General features: G+C 39.9%; 1 protein-coding gene across 8 annotated transcripts in view; it reads left to right on the forward strand.

Moving 5' to 3' along the window:
- Nucleotides 1-867: 867 nt before the first annotated feature.
- Nucleotides 868-26,144, forward strand: part of fryb (furry homolog b (Drosophila)) — a 40,438-nt gene continuing 15,161 nt past the window's right edge. For 4 of the 8 annotated variants that reach the window (XM_068330738.1, XM_068330740.1, XM_068330741.1 and 1 more), the window contains exons 1-30: nt 871-1,715; nt 9,819-10,012; nt 11,328-11,381; nt 11,513-11,652; nt 11,886-11,976; nt 12,290-12,369; nt 12,550-12,630; nt 13,861-14,029; nt 14,414-14,506; nt 14,630-14,728; nt 16,446-16,547; nt 17,048-17,151; nt 17,482-17,590; nt 18,848-18,934; nt 19,377-19,548; nt 19,627-19,759; nt 20,051-20,158; nt 20,439-20,565; nt 21,035-21,148; nt 21,513-21,677; nt 21,919-22,005; nt 22,116-22,375; nt 22,547-22,733; nt 23,087-23,211; nt 24,208-24,265; nt 24,440-24,531; nt 24,641-24,813; nt 25,034-25,194; nt 25,291-25,401; nt 25,598-25,752. In XM_068330738.1, the coding sequence (XP_068186839.1) occupies nt 1,466-1,715; nt 9,819-10,012; nt 11,328-11,381; nt 11,513-11,652; nt 11,886-11,976; nt 12,290-12,369; nt 12,550-12,630; nt 13,861-14,029; nt 14,414-14,506; nt 14,630-14,728; nt 16,446-16,547; nt 17,048-17,151; nt 17,482-17,590; nt 18,848-18,934; nt 19,377-19,548; nt 19,627-19,759; nt 20,051-20,158; nt 20,439-20,565; nt 21,035-21,148; nt 21,513-21,677; nt 21,919-22,005; nt 22,116-22,375; nt 22,547-22,733; nt 23,087-23,211; nt 24,208-24,265; nt 24,440-24,531; nt 24,641-24,813; nt 25,034-25,194; nt 25,291-25,401; nt 25,598-25,752 (3,881 nt within the window). In that variant the 5' untranslated portion in view covers nt 871-1,465. Of the gene's footprint in view, nt 1,716-8,236; nt 8,911-9,818; nt 10,013-11,327; nt 11,382-11,512; nt 11,653-11,885; nt 11,977-12,289; nt 12,370-12,549; nt 12,631-13,860; nt 14,030-14,413; nt 14,507-14,629; nt 14,729-16,445; nt 16,548-17,047; nt 17,152-17,481; nt 17,591-18,847; nt 18,935-19,376; nt 19,549-19,626; nt 19,760-20,050; nt 20,159-20,438; nt 20,566-21,034; nt 21,149-21,512; nt 21,678-21,918; nt 22,006-22,115; nt 22,376-22,546; nt 22,734-23,086; nt 23,212-24,207; nt 24,266-24,439; nt 24,532-24,640; nt 24,814-25,033; nt 25,195-25,290; nt 25,402-25,597; nt 25,753-26,144 lie in introns of those variants that run through there. The other 4 variants (XM_068330739.1, XM_068330742.1, XM_068330744.1 and 1 more) reach the window with 3 other exon arrangements.

The raw sequence follows: 26,144 nt of genomic DNA on the forward strand, positions 1-26,144 counted from the left end.
CCAACCATTAATGTACTAGCCTGTCTCATTAGCTTACAAAATACTAACAGTAGGGCCTAGAGGCTGACCTATAACATAAACAATGAACAACATACAGTATAACATGGCAAAACTCAAGGGTTCCATTTTAAACAAAGTGACCACTAGCATTAATTGCCCTAAGCTTGACCTTGGCCTTACAAGGTTAATGCCTTTCACTCACTCAGTCAGTAAAACTAATTTGCACTCTTGAGAGTTGATCTTCCCTAATCTGCTTTACAAGCAGAGAAAACCAGTTTTGATTTTGAGCATGGCTGCTTGTTACTCAGAGGTGGAGACTGGAAACCCCAACTGAAATAACTTGAAAACTTATTTCTACCCAACTCTTCATTGGCCATACATTTTACTTAGAAAACCTGTTTAAAGATATTTGTTTACCTGTGTGGCAGATTTTAAACTGCTTCAAGATATTGCCCCTGGTATAATCTTTGAAGTCCATACTAATCAATACACACTTACTCAGTCTCAACTGTGTCTTACCCAGTTGAGGGTTCTTTTCATTTGTGTTTTGCTTTGTTTCCCCCTCTGTGAAGGGGTGTGTCTGCCCTCAGTAATCCTACACCAGTAACACTTTGAGTTTACTGTAACTGGCTAAACAGCCTCTACCAGTGAGTACAGGGACTCACACCCACATGCCATGTAGGTGTCTGAATCAAGCAGATGCATACCATTCTGTCATGACATTCTGTCATGAGAGACGCAATGGATGAAACAAGAAGAAGGAAACAGGTGTGTCACAGAGCTCACAAGAAGTTAATAGTTTTGTCTGATACTAAACAAGACAAGAGGAGGATTGCTGGAAAACCCCCAGTGAGTGAAAAAGAAGACGGTGAGAGGGAGAGTCATTGAGAGAACCTCCCAAACCTCCCAAACCACCCAATCAAGCTGTGCTCTTGGAATTGGATCCCTCCCTTGTTCCCCACCTGAGAGCAATGAAACAGAGCCGTGGCTCAGAGTCAGAAGAGTAAAAGAGACAGAAAGAAACAAAGAACAGGTGAGAGCAAAAACAGGTCAAATAGGGGAAGCCACCGAAACCTTAGCATGCAATAAAATTTTCTTTAAGCGGAAGACATTTGTTTTCATCCAAGGCAAAGAATCGAGGAAGAAACTCAAGGATAGAACCTGAACTCTCAGAGGAGCTGTGTACTGGTAAAAACAACGCAATGAGCAAACTCTCTGCATTGAATGAACTCGACAGAAAGAAAAGAAATTTGAGACCGAAACATGGATGAAACGGACATGATGAAAAGGAATACTAGGTTTTTCCAAGGGTCTGATTTTTAAAACATTTTAAGGTACTTCGATGGGAACTTTCTTTTTCATAAAATTTTTTCCTTCCGATTTTATGTCAAAACATGTAGTGCCTCCTTGGTAGGTCTGAGGAGTGTGAGGTTTTGAGTGCTCGTGGTGGACTAACAGTGGGGACATGTCTCTGGAAGATGTAAGGAGTACTAATAGCTTTGGGGCTGAAAGCTGTGCTTCAGACCAATGTGATGGCAACTCTCTGAGCCAAGTTCAGGACCAAGATCTGGACAGCCCAACAAATTACCAGAATGGGATAGTTCTGGACCGTATTGCCTCTCTGTCGTCACTGGCCGTGTTCGACCCCAGTGACTTCATTGGGAGGTTTACAAAGTTCCAGTCCAGGTCCAGAAAGAGGTCGAGGATTATCAAAGGTAGGCACAGACAAACCCTGGGTCTCTTGTTTTGGTGATATTGAGTGAATCTGACAAGGGACAGCAGTTGTGCTGTGTCACTGGTTTTATTTTCATTGTGGTTGGTTTGCATGTGAATGGTAATTTGTCATGACCTGAGGGGACTCTCAGGCTAGAAGTAGTGGAAAATCTGATTGAACATCTCGCTGATATAGTGATTACCAACAGCCCTGCTGTAATGGGGGATTTGAACAATATTTAGATCTATTGGGGCACCTCTATCACGCTGTGTGTGTCCTCTGTCTTCCGTGTGACTTGAAAAGTGGTATTGTCTTTAAGAAAAAGAAAAATGCCAATCTTTATTCTAGAGACCACAGTCATTTTATTTATTATTTATTTGTCCCCACAACTCTCACCGTTTCTCAGCTGTCCTTAGTTTCTGCGAATTTCATGTCTTAACAATTTGGCATTTGTGAATCCAACAAGTACCATTAAATATTATCAGGTTTGTGATTTAGAGCTAGACAGACATTCAAAAAGTAAAATAAATTTTGTTTGTGTGGCACTTTTTTGACACACACTTGGAAACTATTGTTGATCTGATATCTTTTGTAATTTATCCTTTATGCTGTTCTATTCTAGTGCAGTTACAATACTATAAGCTACTCTCTCGATAGACAAACAGGTTCAGTGTTGCTATTTATTCCTTGAAAGCTGCCTCCAGGCCTAAATGAACAGACAGCCCTTCATTCTATGAAGGGCTGTCATTGAATGAATGGCCCAGACAACATTTGTTCATAGATCTCTGACCAATAAAAGAAAGGAGGGAAACATAAGAGTGACATTATGTGATGCTAAATGGATTTAGCATCATTAAGGCTTTCATTAAGTCCTGTTTATTGCCACAGAGGGTCACACTATTTAATTACTTGATGCTAGAGTAGTATTATTATTGTTGTTAATATTTTTAATATTATTATTATTATCCTCCTCCCCTTATGTCTTAATTTTTCTTCAATGTGTATTTTCCCTGTTTCTCTTTGTTCTGTGTGTCTGAATGCTGCTGCAACATTTCAATTTCCCAGTTTGGGATAAATAAAGTACATCTTATCTTATCATGTTGGTGGACACGTGAGTGAAGTCAGGAAAAATGAACCTCAGGATACAGAAAATTAAGGCTAGCAGAAAGAATTTGGCAATCTTTTAACTGATATGTTTTTCAGTGGTATTTGGCTGCACTTTAAAGCACAAGAGAAAATTGGGTGTAGAGTGAAATCTGGTGTGAGCTTGTGCCTGTGTAACAACATACACCCTGCACAAACATGTCTTTCAGGAAAAGTGGAAAATGAGTGTGTCATTAATAACCGTCAATTTGAAGAACTGTCACAGCTCTGAATATTCAATTAAGTAATTACCTTTTATAATATACATTATTCCAGTTTTGAGGCAAAGATAGACAGGTACACAGGAAACTACAGACACACACAGTCTTCACAGCAACTATCTATTTAATTCAGCCCAGCTGTGTCAATGAGACACCAATGTATCCATCCAGTGTTTTTTAAACAGGCACTTAAACAACCCACAACCACATGGTAGGTGAACACATGAGGAAGACAAATTAGAGCCACATGTTTAGCTTAGTTTAACAGATCTGATTAGAGTTATGGAGGGACAGTAGAGCAGAAAGTATTTAACAATACTTTCTATTTCCAATTAACTTTTCCAATTAATTGGAAATTGTTTGATCAGTTGAGTAGAACGACATGTCTTACCTCTAGCTGATCATGTCACATCAATTTTAGGAGTAGCAACAGTAAACAGACTTTTGCATCATATTAATGATTTCTACTTATAGATTTTTTTATTCTGAAAATCCTAAACATCCCTATTCAGAACATAAAGTGCAGAAACTTTTAGAAAGCTGTCTGCTCTCTTGATGCACTTCTTTTTAATTAATGGTATTTAATTGGACTCAATATTGCAATGATAAAAAGGCAGAAGCAAAAAGAAAATCATAGGAACATTCTCAAGAAAAGAGTCTCTGTAATCTATAACAACAAGCTAGAATCTAAACTGTATTTTTTGCGCATGTGCAAGATTAAACACATTTAAATTAAGGTTCCATAAATGCAATGTATTTCTTGTGCATTTGACTGTGTATGTTTGAATAAATGACGGATGTGTGCATGTCTGGCTGCGTGTTGTGTGAGGGAGTCACATTCCAACAGCTGGCATGCCCAGGCCCCTGCTTAGAATGCGAGGAATCCTAGGAGCCCTGTAAGGGTGTGTGTTTTCTTGTGGCCAAGATTTTTTTTTTTATTTGGATGCTGAATAAATACATGTCAAATATGGTAAAATTCTCACTGTTGGTCATGACTTCTAATTTTCACATGTTGGACATGAGTTTCACTTTCAGTACATGATTCTCAACCCAACAGCTGTTGCCCCTTAATTGAGACCATATCTCATTTACATCTAGATGAGTTGAGTACCTTTTGCCAAAGAGATAAAGAACATTTTAATTTGGCAATTTCTATTTCAAGAAATGTTGTTCTTCATGTGCCTCACCCACAGCTTCCTCACCTGCACTAAAACTGTCATGTTGAGCTTCCCCATACAATACACACCAAAGTTCCCATAGCTTCACAGCTGGCACACCTAGCTTTTTAACCTAGTGGGGAATGTGAGAAATAGGGTCAACAAACGGTAATCCTTGACACGTCGGAGTGAATGAGGCAACTGACACAAAGAAGAGGTCACAGTGGAGTTGAGATAACAAAGAACAGAGCTCACTCAGATATTATTTAGTCTTTGAGTGCAGCCAATCACTAACTGGAGGTTTGACAGAAAACTCCAAATGAGTTGTTTGACATGTTGAAGGGGAACATCTTGCAAATGTTCTTTTGTGTTCTAGGTATGATAAGACAGGTTTTTTTTTAATATTGAGAAGGTTAATGCCAATGCAGAAATTGTTCATTGCTGATGCCATTTGGATTGTAATAGAACTTCCTCTCTTACTCACACATCCAGTGTCTTTACCATGATGGCCATCACAGGTTTCTGCTTACATAGACAGTTTTGAGGATACTTTTCAGGTCATGGGTGTACTGGAGGCCGTCTCCACTGGTTACAGGCGAGAGGTGGGGTACACCCCCGATGAGACTTCAGCTCATTGCGGGGCCACATGAAAGACAAACAACCAGGGCATACTCACACTTAAAACCTGTTAACAATTAAGAATGACCAATTCACCTTACCTGTATGTTTTTGGTGTTTGTTTTTTTCTTTTACAGTTTGAAAAAAGAAACAAAATAAAAACAAAACAAAGATTGAAACCTTTTCCCTTCATCACCAACCTAAACTTATTAATTGATAATAGTCCACTCCACGCATCTTTTGGGAGAACCCTATAAGATATGGACAGTCACACCATTATGTTAATACCAGCTGTCTTTAATTGATGATCAGTTGTAGAATCTTTTATAAAATAAAAATAGCTAAATTGTATTTTTATATTAATTAGTACAACCTCACCAAACTTCTTTTGTAAGGTAAAGCAGCTTGTGTGCTGCCTGAGAGGCAAAACCCAGGGGAAATTCATCTTCAAATCACTCAGTACCTCTTGTAAAGCTTAATTGCCCTGAAGTGCATGCTAATAAGTGAAGATGACTTAGATTAGCTTTTCCATCAGCTCAGTGAGTCTTGCAGATGGATTTTGACTGCTGGGCAATAAGTGTCTTTTTTAAAGAGTTCCTCAAACTGAAATTGTATCCTGCATTAGATTTAGCAAACATTACTTTCCACTGTCTCTATCCTCTTTTCTCCATCCCTGTGTTCATTCTCTTTCCATCGTCCCTCATTGAGTCGTTTCCTCCTTACGGATTTTCCTCCGCTCTTTCCTGAGCACATCTGTTCAGCGCTGCTTACTGAGTGTTCCTCTCTCTCCTTCACTCTCATCCTCTCCTTTTATCTCCTCTATCTCTCTCTATCCCCCTCCCCCTTCAGTCTTTCCTCTAAGAGGATTGGTTGCTTGCATCTACCAATATCTGTGTATCACTGTCCTGGGAGAGCAAAACAGAGAGGGGATGGGGGGGTGTTAGCCGGCTTGATAGCAACAAAGTGCACAGACAAGACTGAGTGTCGCTCTTTTCTTCTCCCTCTTTCATAAACACACACACACACACACACACACACACACTTAACAGCTGACAGCTGCAACATCCGCAGCGCCGGCTGCCCACCCGCATCCCTCTCTCCCTCTCTCCCAGTCTTTCTCTCACTCGCTCTGCCTGAAACACCTCATCCTGCCTCCTGTCCCCCCTGTGGTGTCTGTCACTGTGGCCACATAGCCTCTGCAGCCATGGCGACCAGCCAGCAAGAGTCAGGCTTCTTTGACATCAGCATCAAGTCTCTATTGAAGTCCTTTGGAGGGAGTGAGTACAGCTACCACATCACAGTTGTTGTTATGCCAAACAAACGTGCGCTATGGTCCGAATGCTGAGATTCCTGTAGTGTGCAGACAGTCTATGTTTGTTTGTGTGACTGTGTGTTAGCAGTAGATGAGACTAAAAACACTTAGCACAGAGCATGATCCACTCTATCAGTATTTGGCAGCGTTACATAACTGTATAATGGAAGACACAGAGGCTCCACAAGGAGTAAATCTGGCTACTCAGCAAATATTTCCTGATGAATTTCTCATTATTTATTCTTTATTGCTCACCAAAAGTGAAAATCTTTACATTTCTCACTAAAGGATTGACGTCAAGAACTGTCATGCTCAACATCTCAAATGAAAAGTATCTGGTATTTGTAGTCTGCAAGAATCAAACGTCTGAACTAATTCTGCAGACAGTGAGTCTGTTTACCAAACATCAGTATTCAGCTTGAAATTAATGTCCAGCATTGGTTCAGACTGGAAATAATGTTTTCCCCTCACTGTTATCAGTGAGCTCATGAATCTGTATCTTCACAGTAAACTGTCACACACACTATATACAACATGTATGCGAGGGAGAACCTAAACAGATCTGTGGGTTAGGGTTAGTGCTGTGCTTGTCTTTTTATTTGGTACCACAGGAGTGTTTGGTGTGTGTTTTGGGTTATGGCAGCTGTGTTGACCTTTTATGTTAGGTATGTGTCTAAGGTTATTGTCAGCAGGGGTTATGATAGTGTTATTGTTACAGAAGAATTGCAGGAAATGCAATGCACTGATAGCCATTTACAGTGCTGCAATAAAAAAGAAATTACAGGGACCCTGGTGCTGTGTCTGTTTTCATTTAAGCTTCATCTCTGATGATCACTTGGAGTCAAGTGTGTTTATCTGCTTCAAGGTCACAATGGCAGCAGTCAGACAGCTATGAATCCTAGAAATATGTTGGTTAAGTCTAAGTTAAGTTTATATAATATATGTATAATAACGTATAATATATGACACTGATTTTGTAATTTTTTGACCCAAGATAATTTTTTGCTATCTTTACCAACCCAAGTTAATATCTCATTAACCTGGTTGAACAGGAGCAATGTCAGTCCTGTTTTGTCACTCAGTTTGGCATGATAATGAATATAAATCTGAATCTACATGTACAACCGATGAACCATTAAGTGTTTATTTGCTTGGGTTTTTTTTTAGTTTAATAGTTTTAAAATTTGCAAAACTTTTACTCACAACTCAAGTTGCTACCCTGTTTTGTACAGCTAAAAGTCTCAAACTCAGAGATATGCATCAGATCTTCGCATTTTAAAAGATGTGACCTGGGAATGTTTGTCAGGCTGGTGAATTTGGCATTAATTGAATTATAAACTCAAATTTGCAGGAATAAAGTTTCCCCTCTCCAAGCTTTGGAATCTCACCTCTAGCTTGTTCCTCATCTTTGTTTTTGTCACAGTTTTGCACACAATGTGTTAAACAAACCTTTCAGGCTATAAAATGTAAGTAAATCAAGATGGACTTGCATCGACTAGGTGTCGCAGATTACTGCTGATTCACCTCTTAATGTGCTGAGTCATACCGAGCAACTTTCTGCAGGATTCCCTGGGGGTGCTGAAATGGTCAACACTGACAGCTCTATTGGACAATGTTGTGTCTACAGTTACCTCCTCCTAATCTCATCTCTTTTTCCCACTGACATACATGGATGTACACACACACACACACACACACACACACACACACACACACACACACACACACACACACACACACACACTTTCATATCACCAAGAGGCTTTAGCACCATTTCCCCTTTGTTTATCTCCAAAAGTTGTTCATTTTATTTTATTTTCCACTCCACTGACCTCAAAACATTGCGTGTTTGTGTCTGTGAGTGTGTCTCTTTTCATATGTGTGTTTGCTCACTTGTATATGAGTAGGGGTCAGTGGGAGTGGTGGGTATCTAAGAGAATGACCTCCAGTGGTCTATATATAGTGCCTCCCTCCTCCCCTCGCCTCTCTGTCGGGGCAGTGTTGAAATTCCAACCCAACTCTTCTGGTCAGATCTCCACAAAGACCAACTTTTCTTTACTTGTATCGACAACTAACGGAGAGCCACTCTGTAAGGCCACAGGAGCTGTCATATAGTGGACTGATAGAGAACTGATATGGACTTCAGACTCACATACTTCTCAAGCATGTGGTCCTTCACAGCATTGGATCCACACATGTTCCTGCTGGAATGTTATGGTGGAATATCTCTCAATGTGGAATAATGTTTTTTCTGTTCTTTTCAGGGGGTACTTTATTACACTTCTTTCCTTTATGATTGCAATACTCACAGATTTATGTCAAGGCTTGCTTATTTGAGCAGACCCTGGCAATGACTTTTCCGGTCAGTGGATACAGAATATTTTATTTCATTCTGGATTAAATGTGGGATGTAGCTATCATGTGACGAAGAATGGAGTTTCATACTTTCAGCTTTGGTTAAAACTCTCTGGTGCCAACACCAGACGTTGCTGTTACTGTTGCTGTCATGGTGGACTAGTTGGACAAAACAAAGACATCTTCTGCACTACTGATCTCCAATAAGGAATTAGTTTATTTTTCAATCATGTCAGCTGTATTTTACACCTCATAGACTCCTCGGTTACCCTCTCCTGGTTACCTTCACCTTCCATCCTATTGTCTAGCCATTTTACATACCTGTTTGCACCATGGAAGTGCCAACCAAATGGAGTAGGGCTAGTGTCATCAACTTCATCAAGGGTCTTGGTAAGTGACTAGGGGTGTGTGTTCATGGGCATGCATGTTTGCATCATTTGAACACTCAAGTTTCACACAAACAGCTGTGATACTTGGGCCACTAACATGTCCAGGAATTAGTATTTGCATTTGACTAGTCCATGGAGGTTATGTCAAGAGGTCATGAGAGGTCAGTTATACCCTAGGGGTGGCATGCTCATAGCTCTTATAGTGCACTCTCACTGATGTCCTGGAAATGTGCTATTTCTTGGAGGGACAAGTTAATTCTATTTTAAGGCGATGTCCGTATTCCTAGACACATGACAGGAAATGTCCTCTCCCTCCTTAATTCTGTCCATCCATGTGTTGTCTGTCACTCTAACCCCTTCCAGACTCCACCCAATCTCTGTCCATTATTATTACCTCGTGTCAGGTGAAAGATGCAGGTTCATGCTAGGTTTGTGAGAAGCTAGTTTGTGAAGTTAGTGCATTCAAAGGTTAGAAAGACTTGGCACCTGATTGCCTTCGTTTTATTCAAAATTGTACTTTTTTCACTGAGTCATGGTGAAATCAAATGCGCACATTTAGATGTGAAGGTAATATTTCATGTCTGAATGAAAATCCACAAATCTGCTTGAAAATCAAATAGCATACTGTATGTGCTCCTCATGAATCTAGAACTGAGAGAGTCTTCATGTCTAGAAGTTCTCTTAACAGAGTGGGAAATGTCCAATACACAACTGATTTCCTGATGCCATGGAAACATCTGACCTCCTGTTCCAAAACATTGCATAAATACTCCCTTGATAGATGGAAGACAAACAGTGATAATAAGAGACAAAATCTTGGCGGGTATTCGGGAGGCACAGTGGTCTCTACATGATGTCTCTTTGCAGACCTGCGCTTCAGATTAATTGACCTGTCCTAACTCTCCACAGCCTCTCCAGCGGGACTGAAGCCACCTGTCCCGCCAGTCAGTGGAACCTTGGGAGAGAGAAAGGGTCCTGTCATCATGGCTCCTGTCAACGTGGACCCTGAGAGCAAGCCGGGCGAGTTCGTCCTAAAGAGCTTGTTTGCCAACTTCACCTTGCTCTCTGAACGAAAGATTCGCATCATCATGGCTGAGCCGCTGGTGAGAAACTTTACATCGATGATATTTCAAACTGTCTTTGTTAGTATTTTGGTTTGATCACACCTAAATTCAGGCGCAGACTCAGGGCTAATGGAGATAGTAGATAGTAGAGCAAGCTGATGACTGGCTGGGGAGATATGGCGTGGGCTGGCTGGGTACTGAAGAGCCGGGGCAGATTGACTGCATGGCGATGACGTTGATGGATGGCAGGTGTGCATAATCAGGAGGAAATCAGGAGCCAGGAGAGACAGCAGGTGTACCACACCCACGACACGCCAACGCAAACTCAAACACAGAGACACAATCAGGGCAGGACGTGAAGCACAGGGAAACATTGGAGAAGAAAAACAAACGTGACAGTTCTGTTTCTCAGCCCCTCCCTCTCACGTTACATCGTCATTTAGGAATACCTTCAACATTTTATCTGATCGCCTAATTCAGAGTAGCTGTACATGATAATATGACATACATTTCACTGCATTATTGCATACTTTAAATAGAAAGAGTTACTTCAAATAAAACACCATTTAGAAAAGATACATTTCCAATGCATCGCTTCTCTGCAATCTGTGCCTGCAGTATTTCCTTCTAGGTATTTTTTGTTTATCACTTAATCCCTTATCTTTCTGGAAGGGGCTAGCTAATCTATTTTACATCTAACTGTGGTATGCACTACAACCGCTTTGCAGCCATTAATCAACCTTTTTACTTGGTGTTGTTCTTGGATTGTTTTAATTTTATTACAAACATATTTTTTGTTAATTAGAAATGGTATTATTAAGCCATAGTAAAGGGAAAAATATATTAATTACTTATAGAATTGATTCCTTCAGGTTAATGGTTTGCAATATCTTGATGTCATATATTTTCCTGCAGAAGCCAATATACATGATGCACTGCATCAGAACCTTTTTGTGCCAGTGCCAGGAACTGCTTCTATGAGTGTAGAGCATTTATGTGGGGCTTCTTTGTCTCTCCACATAAATCCAACTGGCTGAGCGCAATCTGTGTAGTGAGGCCTTTTTCTCTGAGTTTGTGTGTTTATGGCATCTGCTAGATTTGCTTCTTGAGAAGAACTTGACAAGCTTACATAATAAGCAACTAGACTGATGCTGAGTAATTAAATCAGCTATGGGCTTCAAACGTCTGATGATACATTTTTTTGTTTTAGGCACTCAGCCAGTTATATTTTCATTTAGTTGCAGCTGCAACATATCTTTTTTATGTGCAACCTACGTAGGCGAATGTCCAAGTTTTGACCAGCTTAAGGTCATTTTTAATTTGGGTTTGATGAATTTGTTCTTATTTTTCACAGGAGAAGCCACTGAACAAATCACTTCAGAGGGGAGAGGACCCACAGTTTGACCAGGTATGTGTACCTGACATAGATTTTAACAATATGTGCTTCCCCTCTCTTGTCCAAATCATTTTATAAGAATCTTAATAAAATGAAATTAAGTTCTTTTCTGTCCTTTCTCTTTGTTTCGTCTTCCTCTCTAGTTGATCAGCTCTATGAGTTCACTTGCAGAGTACTGCTTGCCATCCATCCTGAGGACTCTGTTTGACTGGTACAAGAGGCAGAATGGCCTGGAGGACGAGTCCCATGAATATCGACCCAGAGCCAACACCAAGACGAAAAAGTAAGATACAAACTCCTCAGATTCAGAAGGTTCATCAGATACAAACAGTGAATGAAAAACAACCTTTAACTGTTTTGTGATAACTGCCTTGACAACCATATAACAAGCGATGCTCTATGGAAATGTATTAAATGTAGATTCTCACGTGGGATTTGTTCTTTAGCCACCTTGCAGCAGTAGTGAATGTGAGAGATGTGTCATTTTTTATATTTCTCTCTGTCTGTCCAACTTAGTGATGAGCAACAGAAGGACTACCTATTGGAGCGGAGAGATTTGGCAATAGACTTCATCTTTTCTCTGGTGCTTATAGAAGTTTTGAAGCAGGTAAATGTCAGTTTACAGTGTGATCCATTCTCAAACCTGTTACAGTGAGTGTGTAACTCTAAAGCTGTGTTTTATTTTTGTTTCACTGCTTAATAGCAGGAAGTATTTTGAACATTTATTCCACACAATGCAGTGAACATCAGCGCACTATTTCCGTCCACACTCATGAGGAACTATAACTAAATTGAAACAAAAAGTCTGTGTGTGTGTGTGTGTGTGTGTGTGTGTGTATGTGTGTACGTGTGTCTCAGTCATTTACTCAGATTGATTATCACTGAATTCGTTGTTGAATAATTGTTATCTCTGAATCCAGATCCCCCTCCATCCTCTTTTGGATGGACTCATTCAAGAAGTTATAAACCTGGCATTCAAGCACTTCAAGTACAAGGAAGGGTAAGGATGGCAACACACAGAAAACCAAATTAATGGAACAACCCACAGCAAGATTTTTGTCTCACAAACTATACTATATTTACGTGCAGTTATGCTTTTAGTTGCACAAGTGTTTATTCATAGATCATTCAAGTATAACAGCGTCGCTCATGGTTTATAATCATATCTGTTTTCCTGCAGGTACCTGGGACCTAACACAGGCAACATGCACATAGTGGCTGACCTCTATGCGGAGGTAGTAGGGGTTGTAGCTCAGTCCAGGTAATGCTGTGCTAATTAATTTTTTACAGTTGCTGTGTACATACAAATTAATCATTTTTTCAATCTGCTCGGAACTGGGTTTTTTTAATCAGTGTTGACTGCTTAGTATAAATGGACTGCTTAGTACAAATTGGCTGATATAATCACCGTTTGTGCTATGTATCCATAAAGTGCCTAAACCGCTCTTATTTAGATGTAGAGATACATATATACAATTCAGATTAAAATTTGTAGAATAAAATACAAGCAATTTTAATCCCTGTAAGTCTCTTTGCTCATGTGGGATGATTCACCATAGTTACAGTAGCTACCTGTTTCCCGCTGACCCATTTTCACCAGAAACAGCAATTGCCATCAAAAATAAATTACATTAATGATTATGTGGATAATTTGACTGAAGACAACAACAGTTCAGATTTAATGTTATATGTGATGAGATATGAAAGCTTTTGCCATTTTTCATCAAGTTATTACTGTGATGGAGAAAAATGTGATTACAGGAATGCTCAGTTAGAGATACCGCACACAGTCTGAGCCATCGCAGCCACTGACCAAATAAATAACATTTGCTAAACTAGATCTGTGCTTTCAGATCTAGTTTAGCAAATGCACTCTGTCTTTGTGTGTAATATGAGTTTCCCAATGTATTTAGGCTCTTATTTGAGTTCTAGCAGTTTCATTTATACATTTTTACCACATCAATCACGCAAAGAAAAAACGCAGGCTCAACCGATGTGGGCAAATACTTAATTCTTGACGTTATCTGTGTGGTTTTTCAGCTTGGTTTGTGCATTACAGTGCAATGTGCATGTCACTACTTAACAGAGGGCCGATGACTCTTCTACTTACCCTTCTGCAGTGGCAACCCCTGTCACACATGCAAAAGTATGACCCAGAAAAAGCTGCAGACACCCGAACACCAAGCACATGCACACACATAGACATTCCTTCCACATCACCCCTCCACATGCCTTTCTAAATATAGTTGTGCAGAGCAGCGTCGGTATAATCCAGTCAGATGGTGCGGATATACGTAAGCACACACACCCTTGTGCACAGAAAAAACAGGTGGATAGATGAGTAAGGAAGAATCACCTCCATGTGACACAATACTCGAGTCATCCCACTTGCTGTGTGACTACATGGCCGAGACCCGGATGTGACAATATTCACTAAAAACTCATGTAAACAGTACAACTCTTCACATCTGGGCCTCCGTTTTCTCTGCAGATTCCCGGCGGTGAGGAAGAAGTTCATTTCCGAGTTGAAGGAGCTTCGACAGAAGGAGCAGAGCCCCTATGTCATCCAGTCCACCATCAGTCTCATCATGGGACTCAAGTTCTTTCGCATCAAAATGTATCCAGTGGAAGATTTTGAAGCCTCTTTCCAGTTCATGCAGGTGCACTAATCTGATGTCATTCATTGAAATTTGTCAACAGGTTCTGAAAATAGACTGGTTCAAGAATGACAAGAAGTCACTGCAGGACAGACGTTCTCTGCATTTTCTCTGCATGCGTTCATGTCTGGAAGTAATTTTTGCAACATGAAAGAGTAATTCCATCGACCTTAGAGTCCCTCTAAAGTAACTAGGGATTAAATACATTGTTGATCTGCTCTTTGATGGTAATTGCAGCGGTGCAACTGTTTTTTCATTTCCTTTCCCTGGAATTCAATTAAGGAGGGATTTGAACCGATGACCTGTCACATTTGCAGTTCTCATTTACATATACATACTTTGCTGAGCTTGCTGTCTTTGTGTGCCTTTTTCTTTTTATCTCTACAGGAGTGTGCACAGTATTTCTTGGAAGTGAAGGATAAAGACATTAAACACTCATTAGCTGGACTCTTTGTGGAGATACTTGTACCCGTAGCTGCTGTGAGTGCATTTCATATTTGTTTTAAGCCAGAGTCAGTTTAATGTGCATCTGCACATATACAGTAAATACACAACACAGTGTTTGTATATAGATGCAAATAGAGCATTTTTGTCTACCTCCAGACTGTGAAGAATGAGGTGAATGTGCCGTGTTTACGAAACTTTGTAGAGAGTTTGTACGATACCACACTGGACCTGTCCTCTAGGAAGAAACACTCTCTGGTAAGTTCATCCAAGTGTTCTGTCTTATCACGCACATCTCTCTTCATCCTCCTCTCCATTAAAAGCAATTGGTGAAAGCTCTTACTGTAACTCTGAACGTGTGGGCTTTTATTGCTCTTCGGGAAGGACATGAGTTCAGTGGGCAGTACACAGTTTACTTTTGTAATTGAAGTGTGATGGGCGATATTTGTCAGCAGGGAAACGGGAGAAAATCAGATAATTAAATTTACTACATTTCTGTTACGAAGCTTTTGGTCTCACGTGATCTGGGATGCAGTCGGTCAGTTAGATTGTTAAGAAACGTGAGCAACTAGCTTAATGCTCTACTGTATTTTAGTTAATGATAGTACGGCTACGTGTGTGAACCAGAGCTGTCCTAACCAGTCATTCCTGTCTAAATTAGTAGGTGAAGTTGGCTCAGTTGGTAGAAAGGGGTCATCCAGTGATCGTAGGATTGGAGGTTTGATTCCTGCTCCTGCTGCCTTAGTCATTTGTTGTTGTGTCCTTGGGCAAGACACTTTACCCTTCTTGTCTCTAGTGAGGGACTCACTGTTGTGTGAATGTGCGTGATTGTTCCGGTGGTGGTCAGAGAGGCCGTTGGCATGGGTTGGCTGACATGTTTCCATCAGTCTGCCCCAGGTCAGCTGTGGCTACACATGTAGTTTACCATCACCAAGAATGAATGAGGAGTGAATGAATAATGGATCCACCTTATAGCATCTTTGAGTGTCTAGAAAAAGCAATATAAATCTAATCCATTATTATTACCATTAATATAAAGTCTGATGAAAAAAAATCAGGATTTTATTCTTTCCTTACAATTTCCACTCTCCTTTCTCTCATCATTGATGTGGATTTTTGGCCAGAGTTTATTTGATTTGTCAGATTTTTCTGTTGCACAGCACAGCAGTGCTTTTTCGTGTCTCTCTTGAGTTTTATCTAGAATATTGCCCTGTTTTAGATGCTTGAAATTAAAAAAAGCATCAGGCTGTTGTGGATTTTGCTGACTGCCGGTGGTGTGCTGCTTGTGCTATTCATATGCATCATGCTCTGACGGAGAAAAAATGACTGCAGACACGTCAGTCAAGTGTCATGCAAATTTCTGTCAATAGATTCTCTAAATTCTCTAAAGCAATTCAGTTGACACACCTCTCTGCACATATACAGCATGTTTTCATGTTTTTGCAATGGAACAGAGCACAGGAATGCACACTAACAAACAATAGATTGGACAAAAAGGGTGTGCCTGAACAGTGGTCATCAATGGAGCATTCATTTCTGCAGATATTTGTGTCTAGACCAGACAACTCGACAAAATAGACACTTAGAAATAAGTTTGAATTTTCATACATCACTCTATTGCATGAATGTGTGCTGTTGTTGTTCATACATTTCTTGTGTTAATGGTGTTCTGACATTGAGGGAAAAGATTTGTTGATATTTGAAACCAATGAATAAGTTCAGTATCTTTCTCGTGAGAACAATCTCACGTTACATTAACCTAATATTTCAAGACAAAGGCTTAGATTGAGAGACAACAACATAACTGCAAAAAATGTTAACTGACATATTTCAATTATTTTTGCTCGCTTAGTTAAATTATCATATGTCCAAATTCAGATTCAGATTAATAAATTGTATAGTTATGGTATAACCCTTCTCCAAAACCTTTACATTATATATTCCATGTCTCATTTGCCATCTCTCCTCATACCAGGCTCTGTATCCTCTGGTGACCTGCCTGCTGTGCGTAAGCCAGAAGCAGTTCTTCCTCAGCCGCTGGCACATTTTCCTGAACAACTGCCTGTCGAACCTCAAGGTTAGCCTTCATGTCTACGATCTTCAAAAATCACTATAGCATGAGGAATTTACTTATTTAAATGACTAGCTATGGTATGTTTGGATTCATGCTTTTAAAGTGTGTAAGTCTTGTACTTCTACCCTCAGGGAACTAGGGTGACAATGCTTTGTGAAAATTTTTCAAACAACAACAAGCCTCTGCACAGGCACAACTTAATGCCTTCTAACATCTAAATCAAGTGTGTCACCTTGATAAAAATACCGTAGTTTAGTGATTGTTTGGGCCTCAAAAAATATTTGCGCAAGTCTAATGCATAATTACACAGTTAATGAGAAAGCAGTATTTTTGGAACAGTGAGATAAGGGAGGGATTTGATAAATGCCCTTAGAGGGTAGAAACCAATTTCTTCCTGACTTGTTGGCTTTAGAGGGGGGAACCCTGGTTTGGCAGTTTTGTTAGGAGAATTTGTTGACTACCTGAATAAATGCTAAAAATCTTTTGTGAATGTATGAATGCAGAACAGAGACCCCAAAATGGCCCGTGTGGCTCTGGAGTCCTTGTACCGCCTGCTGTGGGTCTACATGATCCGAATAAAGTGTGAGAGCAACACTGGAACTCAGAGGTAACAGCCACAAATGTTTGTATTTCATGAGTGACAACAGATGTGTTATTTCAAAATATTCCGATTTTTAACATTAAAATGCCAATTTTCTGTATAATAACTTATAACAACTCTCTGTTATAATTACCATCAAAACAACAAGAACAGTAAAGTTATAGTTCTTCTGTTGAGTTTTCTTTAAAACTAAAATCATAATTTCAGTTACTAACTTTTCCCGTAATGTGCATTTTGTTTTTTAGTTTGGAAATCATGTCTTTTTGTGATTCATTATTGTTAAAAAGAGCATCATGATAATGATTTCTGTTCTTTCTGTCCGTCTCCCTTTCCCAGTCGTCTGACGTCCATCACCTCCACCTTGTTCCCCAAAGGGAGTCGGAGCGTTGTTCCCAGAGACATGCCCCTTAATATTTTTGTCAAGATCATCCAGTTTATTGCACAGGTTAGTATGTGTCTTTTCTACCATATGAAGTCATATTTTAATGCTCACCCAGTCTTAGTTGACAGAGGTGTATTGTATTTTCATCCCTTATTTTGTTCTTCTGTCAGCGATTACATCCCAACATAGAGAAGTAAAGTGTCCTATCTGTGTGTTGTTGGTGATATACAGTGTACATACATACAATCACAGCAGGAGCAGTAGTAGTGTTATCAGAAGTATAGCAGTAGAATTAGTAGTACAGTGGTACCTCTACCTACGAAATTAATTGGTTCTGGAAGAAATTTTGTAAGTAGAAAATTTCGTAAGTAGAGACGCGTTTTCCATATAAATGCCCTAATCCGTTCCAAGCCCCCCAAAATGTTTATAAAAAATAAAAATGCATCAAAACATGTTACAAATACATGTTACAATTAGATTATTACACAGTAAATGAGAGTTGTGCATAATGTAAAAAACAAAGAATAGAGTAAAGAAGGAAATGCTGGTCATTTACCTTTTAAGTGCTGTCCTCGTTTTTTTCCCTCTTTGGTTCATGCGCTCGATGCCGAACAAAAGAGAGAATTTCAGTCCTCCTTTTGAACTTCTCTAACCACCCACGCAATGCCTTAAACTCCTTACACTTCCATTTTTTTAAATAACGTGGCGATCGTAGATGCATTACGGCCATATTCTTTGGCGAGATCAACCAAACGCATCCCTTTTTCATGCTTTTCTATGATCTATTGCTTTGTTTGTATGAACAAAAAAACACCTTTCTTCGTCTCTTCTTTTCCTCTTTTCTCCGTCACTTTCTTGGGGTCCATAGCGAATACTCGAAAAGTTCATATATTTACGTAAAACTATCAGAACACCTCATGGTTCGAGGGCCGAATGATGAGGACGCTGCATAGGCACCTATGTAGCTACACGCAGAGGTCCCTCTTAGCCAATGGGATGCCAGGAAGATGCTAAGTAATAGCCAGTGGCAGAGCAGCTATAAGAATGTTGCATTCAGGAACCTTTGGGAGCTCCGAGTTGCAGCCCATGCTGTATTTTTACATTTCGTAACTCAAAATGTCTTTCGTAACTAGAGTCAATATTCTCCTGTTGAGTAGAAATTTTGTATGTCGAGACATTCGTAAGTAGAGATACCACTGTATTATTATTAGTAGTTATAATAGTAATGGTAGTAATAAGAGTAGTAATAGTAACTACAGTCCTACCTGTCTCCCATCTCCTGGATGTCCTGTAACACCTGTCTGTCTGCTTTCTGTTCAGGAGAGACTGGATTTTGCCATGAAGGAGATCATATTTGACCTGCTGAGTGTCGGGAAGCCGACCAAAGCCTTCAGCCTCAACCCAGAGGTAAAGACAGCAGAACCTGACACTGACATATTTATACAGAGCCTCTAGCTTTCATCACCCTTACATAAAAATGATGGGAAAAATAGTAGAGTATGTGAAATGATGGGCACTCAGTCAGTATATCTCTCTGTAACGTTCTTTTTGTCTGTGCATATCCAGACTGCCTAATCGCAACTGAAGCATAAGTTAACATGATAGATAATTGTGGGGCTCTTTTTCACTGAACAATAGTTTTAAGGTTAATGTCAATCTAGGCCATCTTCTCCATAGACTCACCAAAGGAGCTTAAGTGTGGTATTATTCACTGTCCTCTAACTTTTACTTCCAGTCTTTTAATAACCTAGATGATTAGCAGGCCCACATGAAACATAAAACAAAGAAACTCCCACCATACGTTTGTCTTTGCTCCTGATTGTCACACTCTGGTCTGTCTGTGTTCCAGCGTATGAACATAGGCTTGCGGGCATTCCTGGTGATTGCAGATGCTCTACAACAGAAGGATGGAGAGCCTCCTATGCCCAATACAGGAGCCACGCTACCCTCTGGGAACTCTTTGAAGAAGAAAAAAACTTATCTCAGCAAGACACTGACTGAAGAGGAAGCTAAACTAATAGGTCTGTGTTTGGCTGTATGCATCTGTATGTAGCTTTTGATTGCAATCTTTAGCTTCATATTCTGTGTTTTCTGCACAGGCATGTCCTTGTACTACTCCCAGGTGCGAAAGGCTCTTGACAATATCCTGAGACACTTGGACAAGGAAGTAGGTCGTTGTATGATGCTCACCAGCGTCCAGATGCTCAACAAAGAACCTGAAGACATGATCACGTGTGTAACTACAATGTGCAGCAACTGAAGTGCTTTTAAACTTTTCAGTGCTGAAGGTTATTCTGCTACTGATACAGGAGTTAAAGCCCCATCAAGAGACAGAAATATGAACATCTTTGCATTACATTTTTATTGACTGATGTTAAATTAATCTACCAATCATACATTATAATAAATCAGGTTTATAACCTTCAATAACTTTTAGGTCATGTTTACAGAAACTAAAAATATGTGTATTTTGAGAAAAGTTTTTGTCTTTTTTAACACTTTGTTCTCCTCCATGTTTCATAGTGGTGAAAGAAAGCCTAAAATCGACCTGTTTAGGACGTGTGTCGCTGCCATCCCTCGAATCCTTCCTGATGCTATGTCTAAACCTGAACTCATTGACCTTCTCTCACGGTGGGTTATATGGGATATATATATATATATATATATATATATATATATATATATATATATATATATATATATATATATATATATATATATATATATATATATAAATAAAAAACACATGTCTACAGTATCTTGTTGCATTATCTCTAATGATTTGACATTTTTTACATAATTACAAGTCTCTTCTGTTAGATCCTTTTTCCTTTTCATTGCCTATGTGTTTGATTTCCATTGCTTCAATGAGATTTTGTTAATTCAACACATGATGTCATCCATCCTTCAGACTTACGGTCCACATGGATGATGAGCTCCGTCTGATTTCCCAGAACTCCCTGCAGAGCCTGCTGCTCGATTTCTCAGACTGGAGGGAGGATGTCCTGTTTGGTTACACTCATTTCCTGTTGAGAGAGGTAACTGGTGGAAACCTGCCTATGCAGGAAAGCATTATATGCTATATGTTATATTCCCAATATGTATGGTTTCTTTGGCTTAGTTATTGTTGTAATAATACAACAATAAATAATAAATAAAGCAAAAAAATGTTAAGAAAATCAGATGAGAATATTCATTGATATCTAAGTAATTAATCATAATTAACTACACATTCATTATATTTGGAGATATTAACTGTATATGTCTTTTTTATGTGCATGTAAACAGTTCCCAGCCAAATCCAGCATTACTCTGGCTTTGGTTATGTGGCTTCTTAGTTTAGATCTATAAAGGCAAAGATTTACTTCCCCTTCCAAAATTATCATCTGCGTCTCAACAACACAACAAAAGTGTTTCAAAAGGCTGAATCCTTTCTAAATTGAAGCATATTCTGACACAGAGGCATCAGTAGCCCTGACACAAATAACCATTTTGGAACTGTTTCAGGTTCAAGACACTCATCAAGGTCTTCAGGATGCATCTGTAAAGCTGCTCCTGCAGCTACTTACACAGTGGAGGTTAGCGCTGCAGCTCCAGGGAAAGGCACGAGGTGGAATAGAGGTATGCACAGTGTAATGTGAAGTTGTAGTTGTCAATATGTGCAATAAGTCAAGCCATGTTCAGGCAGGCTGCAGACGTCAGTCTCAGCTTGGTGCCAGGTGCGTCAGTTGTTAGCACTGATCTTAAGACAACCCACATCAGCTGAGGGAGGTGAGCTCTCTCTGCTCAAGACTTTCCACGCAGTCATGCGGAAGAGTAGGGAGTTCCCTGAACAAAGCCTGGCTTACTGAAAATGAAAGCTTTTAATACTGATTGATATGATCTGACTGAACAACAGGTTTAGTTAATGGTCAAATAAGGTGATCGACAGCAGAATTTGTTACTCTTGATTAACTCATCCTTCTTTTCTACCCTCCTCCCTCAGTCCAGCCCCAAGCTGCCAGAACGAAGCCCCCATTGCTCGGTGCTCCACGCAGTTGAGGGCTTGGCCCTGCTGCTCCTCTGCTCATGTCAGATCAGCACCAGGAAGCTGGCAGTCGGTGTGTTAAGAGAAATCCGCTGCCTCTTCACTGCCCTGGGACATGCTGAGGTACAGTATAGGAAACTCACAGCTTCACCAAATGAACACAACAGGAACCAAATGACCAACTTCATTAATATGCAGATCAAACATGAATAAAAGCAACATGTATCAGACAAATGATTTAAGGAGAGCCGTCTGTCTCTCCTAGCTGAGGTTTGATTAGAACTGCAGTGGTAGTTGTCTACATGTTCTCTCTGAGTTATGCTACAGCTTTTGAAAATATCTGTTTAAATGTCTTCTCTTCCAGGATGATGACAAACCCATGATAGAGATCTTGGACCAGCTGAGCCCGGCTGTAATGGATAGCATTGTACATGTGGCTGTCTCTGACTCTGTGAGTGTATATGTTTAGTCTTAATCAGCACCTTTTATGCATCATTTTCCAAATATTTTCTATTGCTATGGTTTGAAAATTCGTACATTCTCTCCCTTCTCTTCTCTCAGTCCACCTTGCCTCTCAGTCACCATGTTGACCTGCAGTGGTTGGTGGAGTGGACGGCTCGGCTGGTTAGCAGTTCCTATGATGTGAAGAGCCCAAGCCACGTCTGGATCTTTGCCCAATGCATGAAGGACCCATGGGTGCTCTGTCTACACATTTTCTTGCGGCAGGAGCACCTGCCCAAACTCTGCCCCACGGCCCTTGGATATGCCTGGCCCTACGTTTTCACACGGCTACAACTGTTGCTGCCACTGGTTGACCCCAAGTAAAAGAACATATAGACACATAGGTTATGTTATGTGTATATTCTAGGGATATATTTGCTATGAAATATCAGAAATAGTAACCCCAGATGACCGTTTCATACATACAACCAATGGTCCATTTCTGTGAAAGTTAAAAATCGGACCACATGCTATTTGTCTTTCTTTAACAGCCCAGTGAACGCTAAGAAGACGAGCACAGCAAGTTCCAGCGACAACTACATCTCTCTGTGGCGTAACTACCTGATCCTGTGTCTGGGTGTGGCTAAACCGAGCATCATGTCTCCCGGCCACCTCAGAGCTTCTACACCCGAGATCACTGCCACCACACCCGATGGCAGCGTCACCTACGACAACAAGGTGTTTGGTTTGGTCTTCTATAGGATGTCGCAGAGCTATGGAGATGTTTGTGATTTTTGGATGGATGAATGGATGGATGGATTGGGGGAGGGAGGGAGGGAGAAATGGATGATAGCTGCATAACTCAGCTCTTTGAACTCATATTGATTATTGTTGAATATTGGCCCAGTTTAATGATGAATCAAATTTTTGAGAAGTGAAAAAAAAAAGGAAATGGAAAATTGACATTTAAAACTTTAAAAAACAACATGGACTCATTAGTAATAATTATGTAATAACACTTAAGGTGGTCATCTGTAAGTTTGGATCAGTTTGAGGTTGTTCATTTTTGTGTACTGGGTGATGTCTCGCAGGTGATCGGCACTCCCTCAGTCGCCTGGCTTCTAAAACAGCTTGTCCCACTGATGAGAGCAGAAAGTCTGGAGATCACAGAGCCTCTGGTGCTGGGATTTGGATGCACAAATGCTCTGGTCTTCAGGTACAGAAACAATCAATAAAAAATCACAAGTACTTTTAGGTACTTGTGACTTTTCCAGTCAAATACTTGGTAGTTGTAATTCAGATAGTCTATCTCTAAACTGTTGTCTTCTGTTGTTAAGAGAAAAGAATCGACACATAAAAGCAGAACACACATGACTGCATCAGATAGACCGCAGTGACAATGTTTAATGGCTGATGGGTTATATTTAGCACTAATCTCTTACGAAATAACAGTCTTTCTGCTCCCCTCTGCTTGCTAGACCTGTATCTCTTCACATTCACCTCATACCTGAGATGCCTCCAAGGCATTCACAGAAGTAAAAAAAAATTTTTCAGAAATGCAGACGAGAGCACTGAGAGACAGAGATATATGGCATTTTTTTCAAGTATGAAGCTTCTCTTATGAAAGAGAGGTATTTAATGTTTTTTAAATCGTCCATTGTTTACCCCAAAAATAAATTCCAAAAGTGTGCTTTTTCTTGTTAAAGAGACAAAACGTCATTCCTGTGTTTGAAGAGGATTTATCATCGAAAGTGGTTTTTGACATTTGACTTGGATAGATAGATAGAGAGAGAGAGATAGAGAGAGAGAGAGAGAGAGAGAGAGAGAGAGAGAGAGAGAGATACTTTACTAATCCCGGAGGAAATTGCACATATCCACTGCTCAGCCAAACACCAGGAAAAAACAAAAACAAAACAGAACATACCACAAGACATACACTACACTAACAGACACATGTAGCATTAACAGTACATATACTAAAAAAAATAAAAATAAAAATATAAACAGTATAAAATTAAAATATAAACAGTATAAAATTCAATTAAATCCACTTAATTGTTGACTTAATGTGTTTGGCAAGATCGACACCTAGAAAAACATTCCGTTCCCTTCGACCAGTCTCCACCCACACAAGAAGGAAGATTCAATCTGTCTCTTTAAGTAATAAAATGATCAGCTGATCTCTTCCCTCTTTGATTCTGCATTGCTATAGGGAGCTAGTTGAAGAACTCCATCCACTGATGAAGGACGCACTGGACCGTAGGCCTGAGGTAACAAGCTTTGATCCTGACGGAGATAGATGGGAGCAAAACACTGACACTTCTACTGACGCTGCTACTAAAATCCTAGACAGAAACCTGTTAATGAATGAATGAATGAAACACAACATCCATCGTAGTCCGTCATTCAGCTTCTTTTCTCAGACAAGCTGTGTGTGCTTTCAGAACAAGCGGCGCAGAGAGAGAAGGGATCTCCTCAGGCTGCAGCTGCTGAGAATCTTTGAACTTTTGGCCAATGCTGGAGTTATCAGTGACAGGTATTCAATCTACTGTGATATGTTATTTTATTCTCACAGGGTCTTACTCATAATGACATTCCAAAATTTTCTGTGAAGGAGTAAGATTCCCTTGTCTACTCTACTACAGCACCAATGGAGCACTGGAGCGGGACTCCCTGGCACTCGGTGCTTTGTTCCTGGAGTACGTGGATCTTACCCGAATGCTTTTGGAGGCTGAGAATGAGAAGGAGTTGGATGTGCTTAAAGACATCAGAGCCCATTTCAGTGGAATGGTGGCTAATCTCATCCAGTGTGTTCCTGGTACATACATTTATTGTGTTTTCATGATGTATCATAAGCCTTTGATCAAGTAGTGGTAGTAAATACAGAAGAAACTGTTTTATCAGTGTTTTCCAGCAGGAGACAACATTTCCATGTCAGTCAGTAAAAAAATGCTGAAAGATGATCAGTGTCTCCTCATTTGACCCTGACTGTCTCTCTATCTCTCTTTCTGATCATGATCTGGCTCACATCGTCACAGTCCACCACAGGCGCTTTCTATTCCCTCAGCAGTCTCTGAGACACCATCTCTTCATCCTCTTCAGCCAGTGGGCTGGACCATTCAGCGTCATGTTTACTCCTCTCGATCGCTACAGCGATCGCAACCACCAGATCACTCGTTACCAGTATTGTGCTCTAAAGGTGAGAAATATAACACCCTGCTACTCTATAAGTTTTTGTTCTTTGTCCTTTTTAAAGAAGCTGTCATAATCATTCAACTTGACCTCTGTCCTCCAGGCCATGTCAGCAGTTCTATGTTGCGGCCCAGTGTTTGATAATGTGGGTCTCTCCACTGATGGTTATCTCTACAAATGGCTTGACAACATCTTGGCCTGCCATGACATACGGGTACGTTAATATTAGGATTGACTATTGCATTTAAGTTGATACTCTGAATATTTTAAATGTCTGTCTTTTTTATAAGCTCTGGTCCAGAACATACATATCAAGAAGTTTAAGCACTTGCATGACCATTCAGATCAAATGTAATGCTATCTGTTTGTGCCATGTTTGATCTAGTCTCTTTACATAATAACTGTCACAGGTGCACCGTTTGGGGTGTGAGGTTGTCATCCTGCTTTTAGAGTTGAACCCAGACCAAATCAATCTGTTCAACTGGGCGGTGGACCGCTGCTTCACTGGATCTTACCAGTTAGCCTCTGGCTGCTTCAAGGCCATAGCCACAGTCTGTGGCAACAGGTAGGTAGTGACAGGTGTGTTAGAATTCTGTTTTATCTATAAGCAGAGGATCTATCAGCTCCAGGGAAAACTATTCTTATTTTTTTTATTCATTAACTAATTATTCTAATTAACTATTACAATATTTTCATTAATTACTAAAGAAGCATTCGTTATATAGTGATTCCTATGAAGCATACAATTTCTTTTTTATATTACCAATAATAAAAAAGCAATTTAAAAGCAAGTCAAAGTAATCTCTGAACATCTGAAACTCATAAAAAATTGTGACAGGCCGAGCTGCTGTTTAGTTGTCACTACATCTATGTGTTCATTGTGTTTAACTGTTAAACTATAATTCAATTGGTGTCCACATTTGTAAACATTCACTGGTTTCATGTCAATTGCGAACA

Source organism: Antennarius striatus, chromosome 13, assembly GCF_040054535.1.
Source record: "Antennarius striatus isolate MH-2024 chromosome 13, ASM4005453v1, whole genome shotgun sequence".
Lineage (NCBI taxonomy): Eukaryota > Metazoa > Chordata > Actinopteri > Lophiiformes > Antennariidae > Antennarius > Antennarius striatus.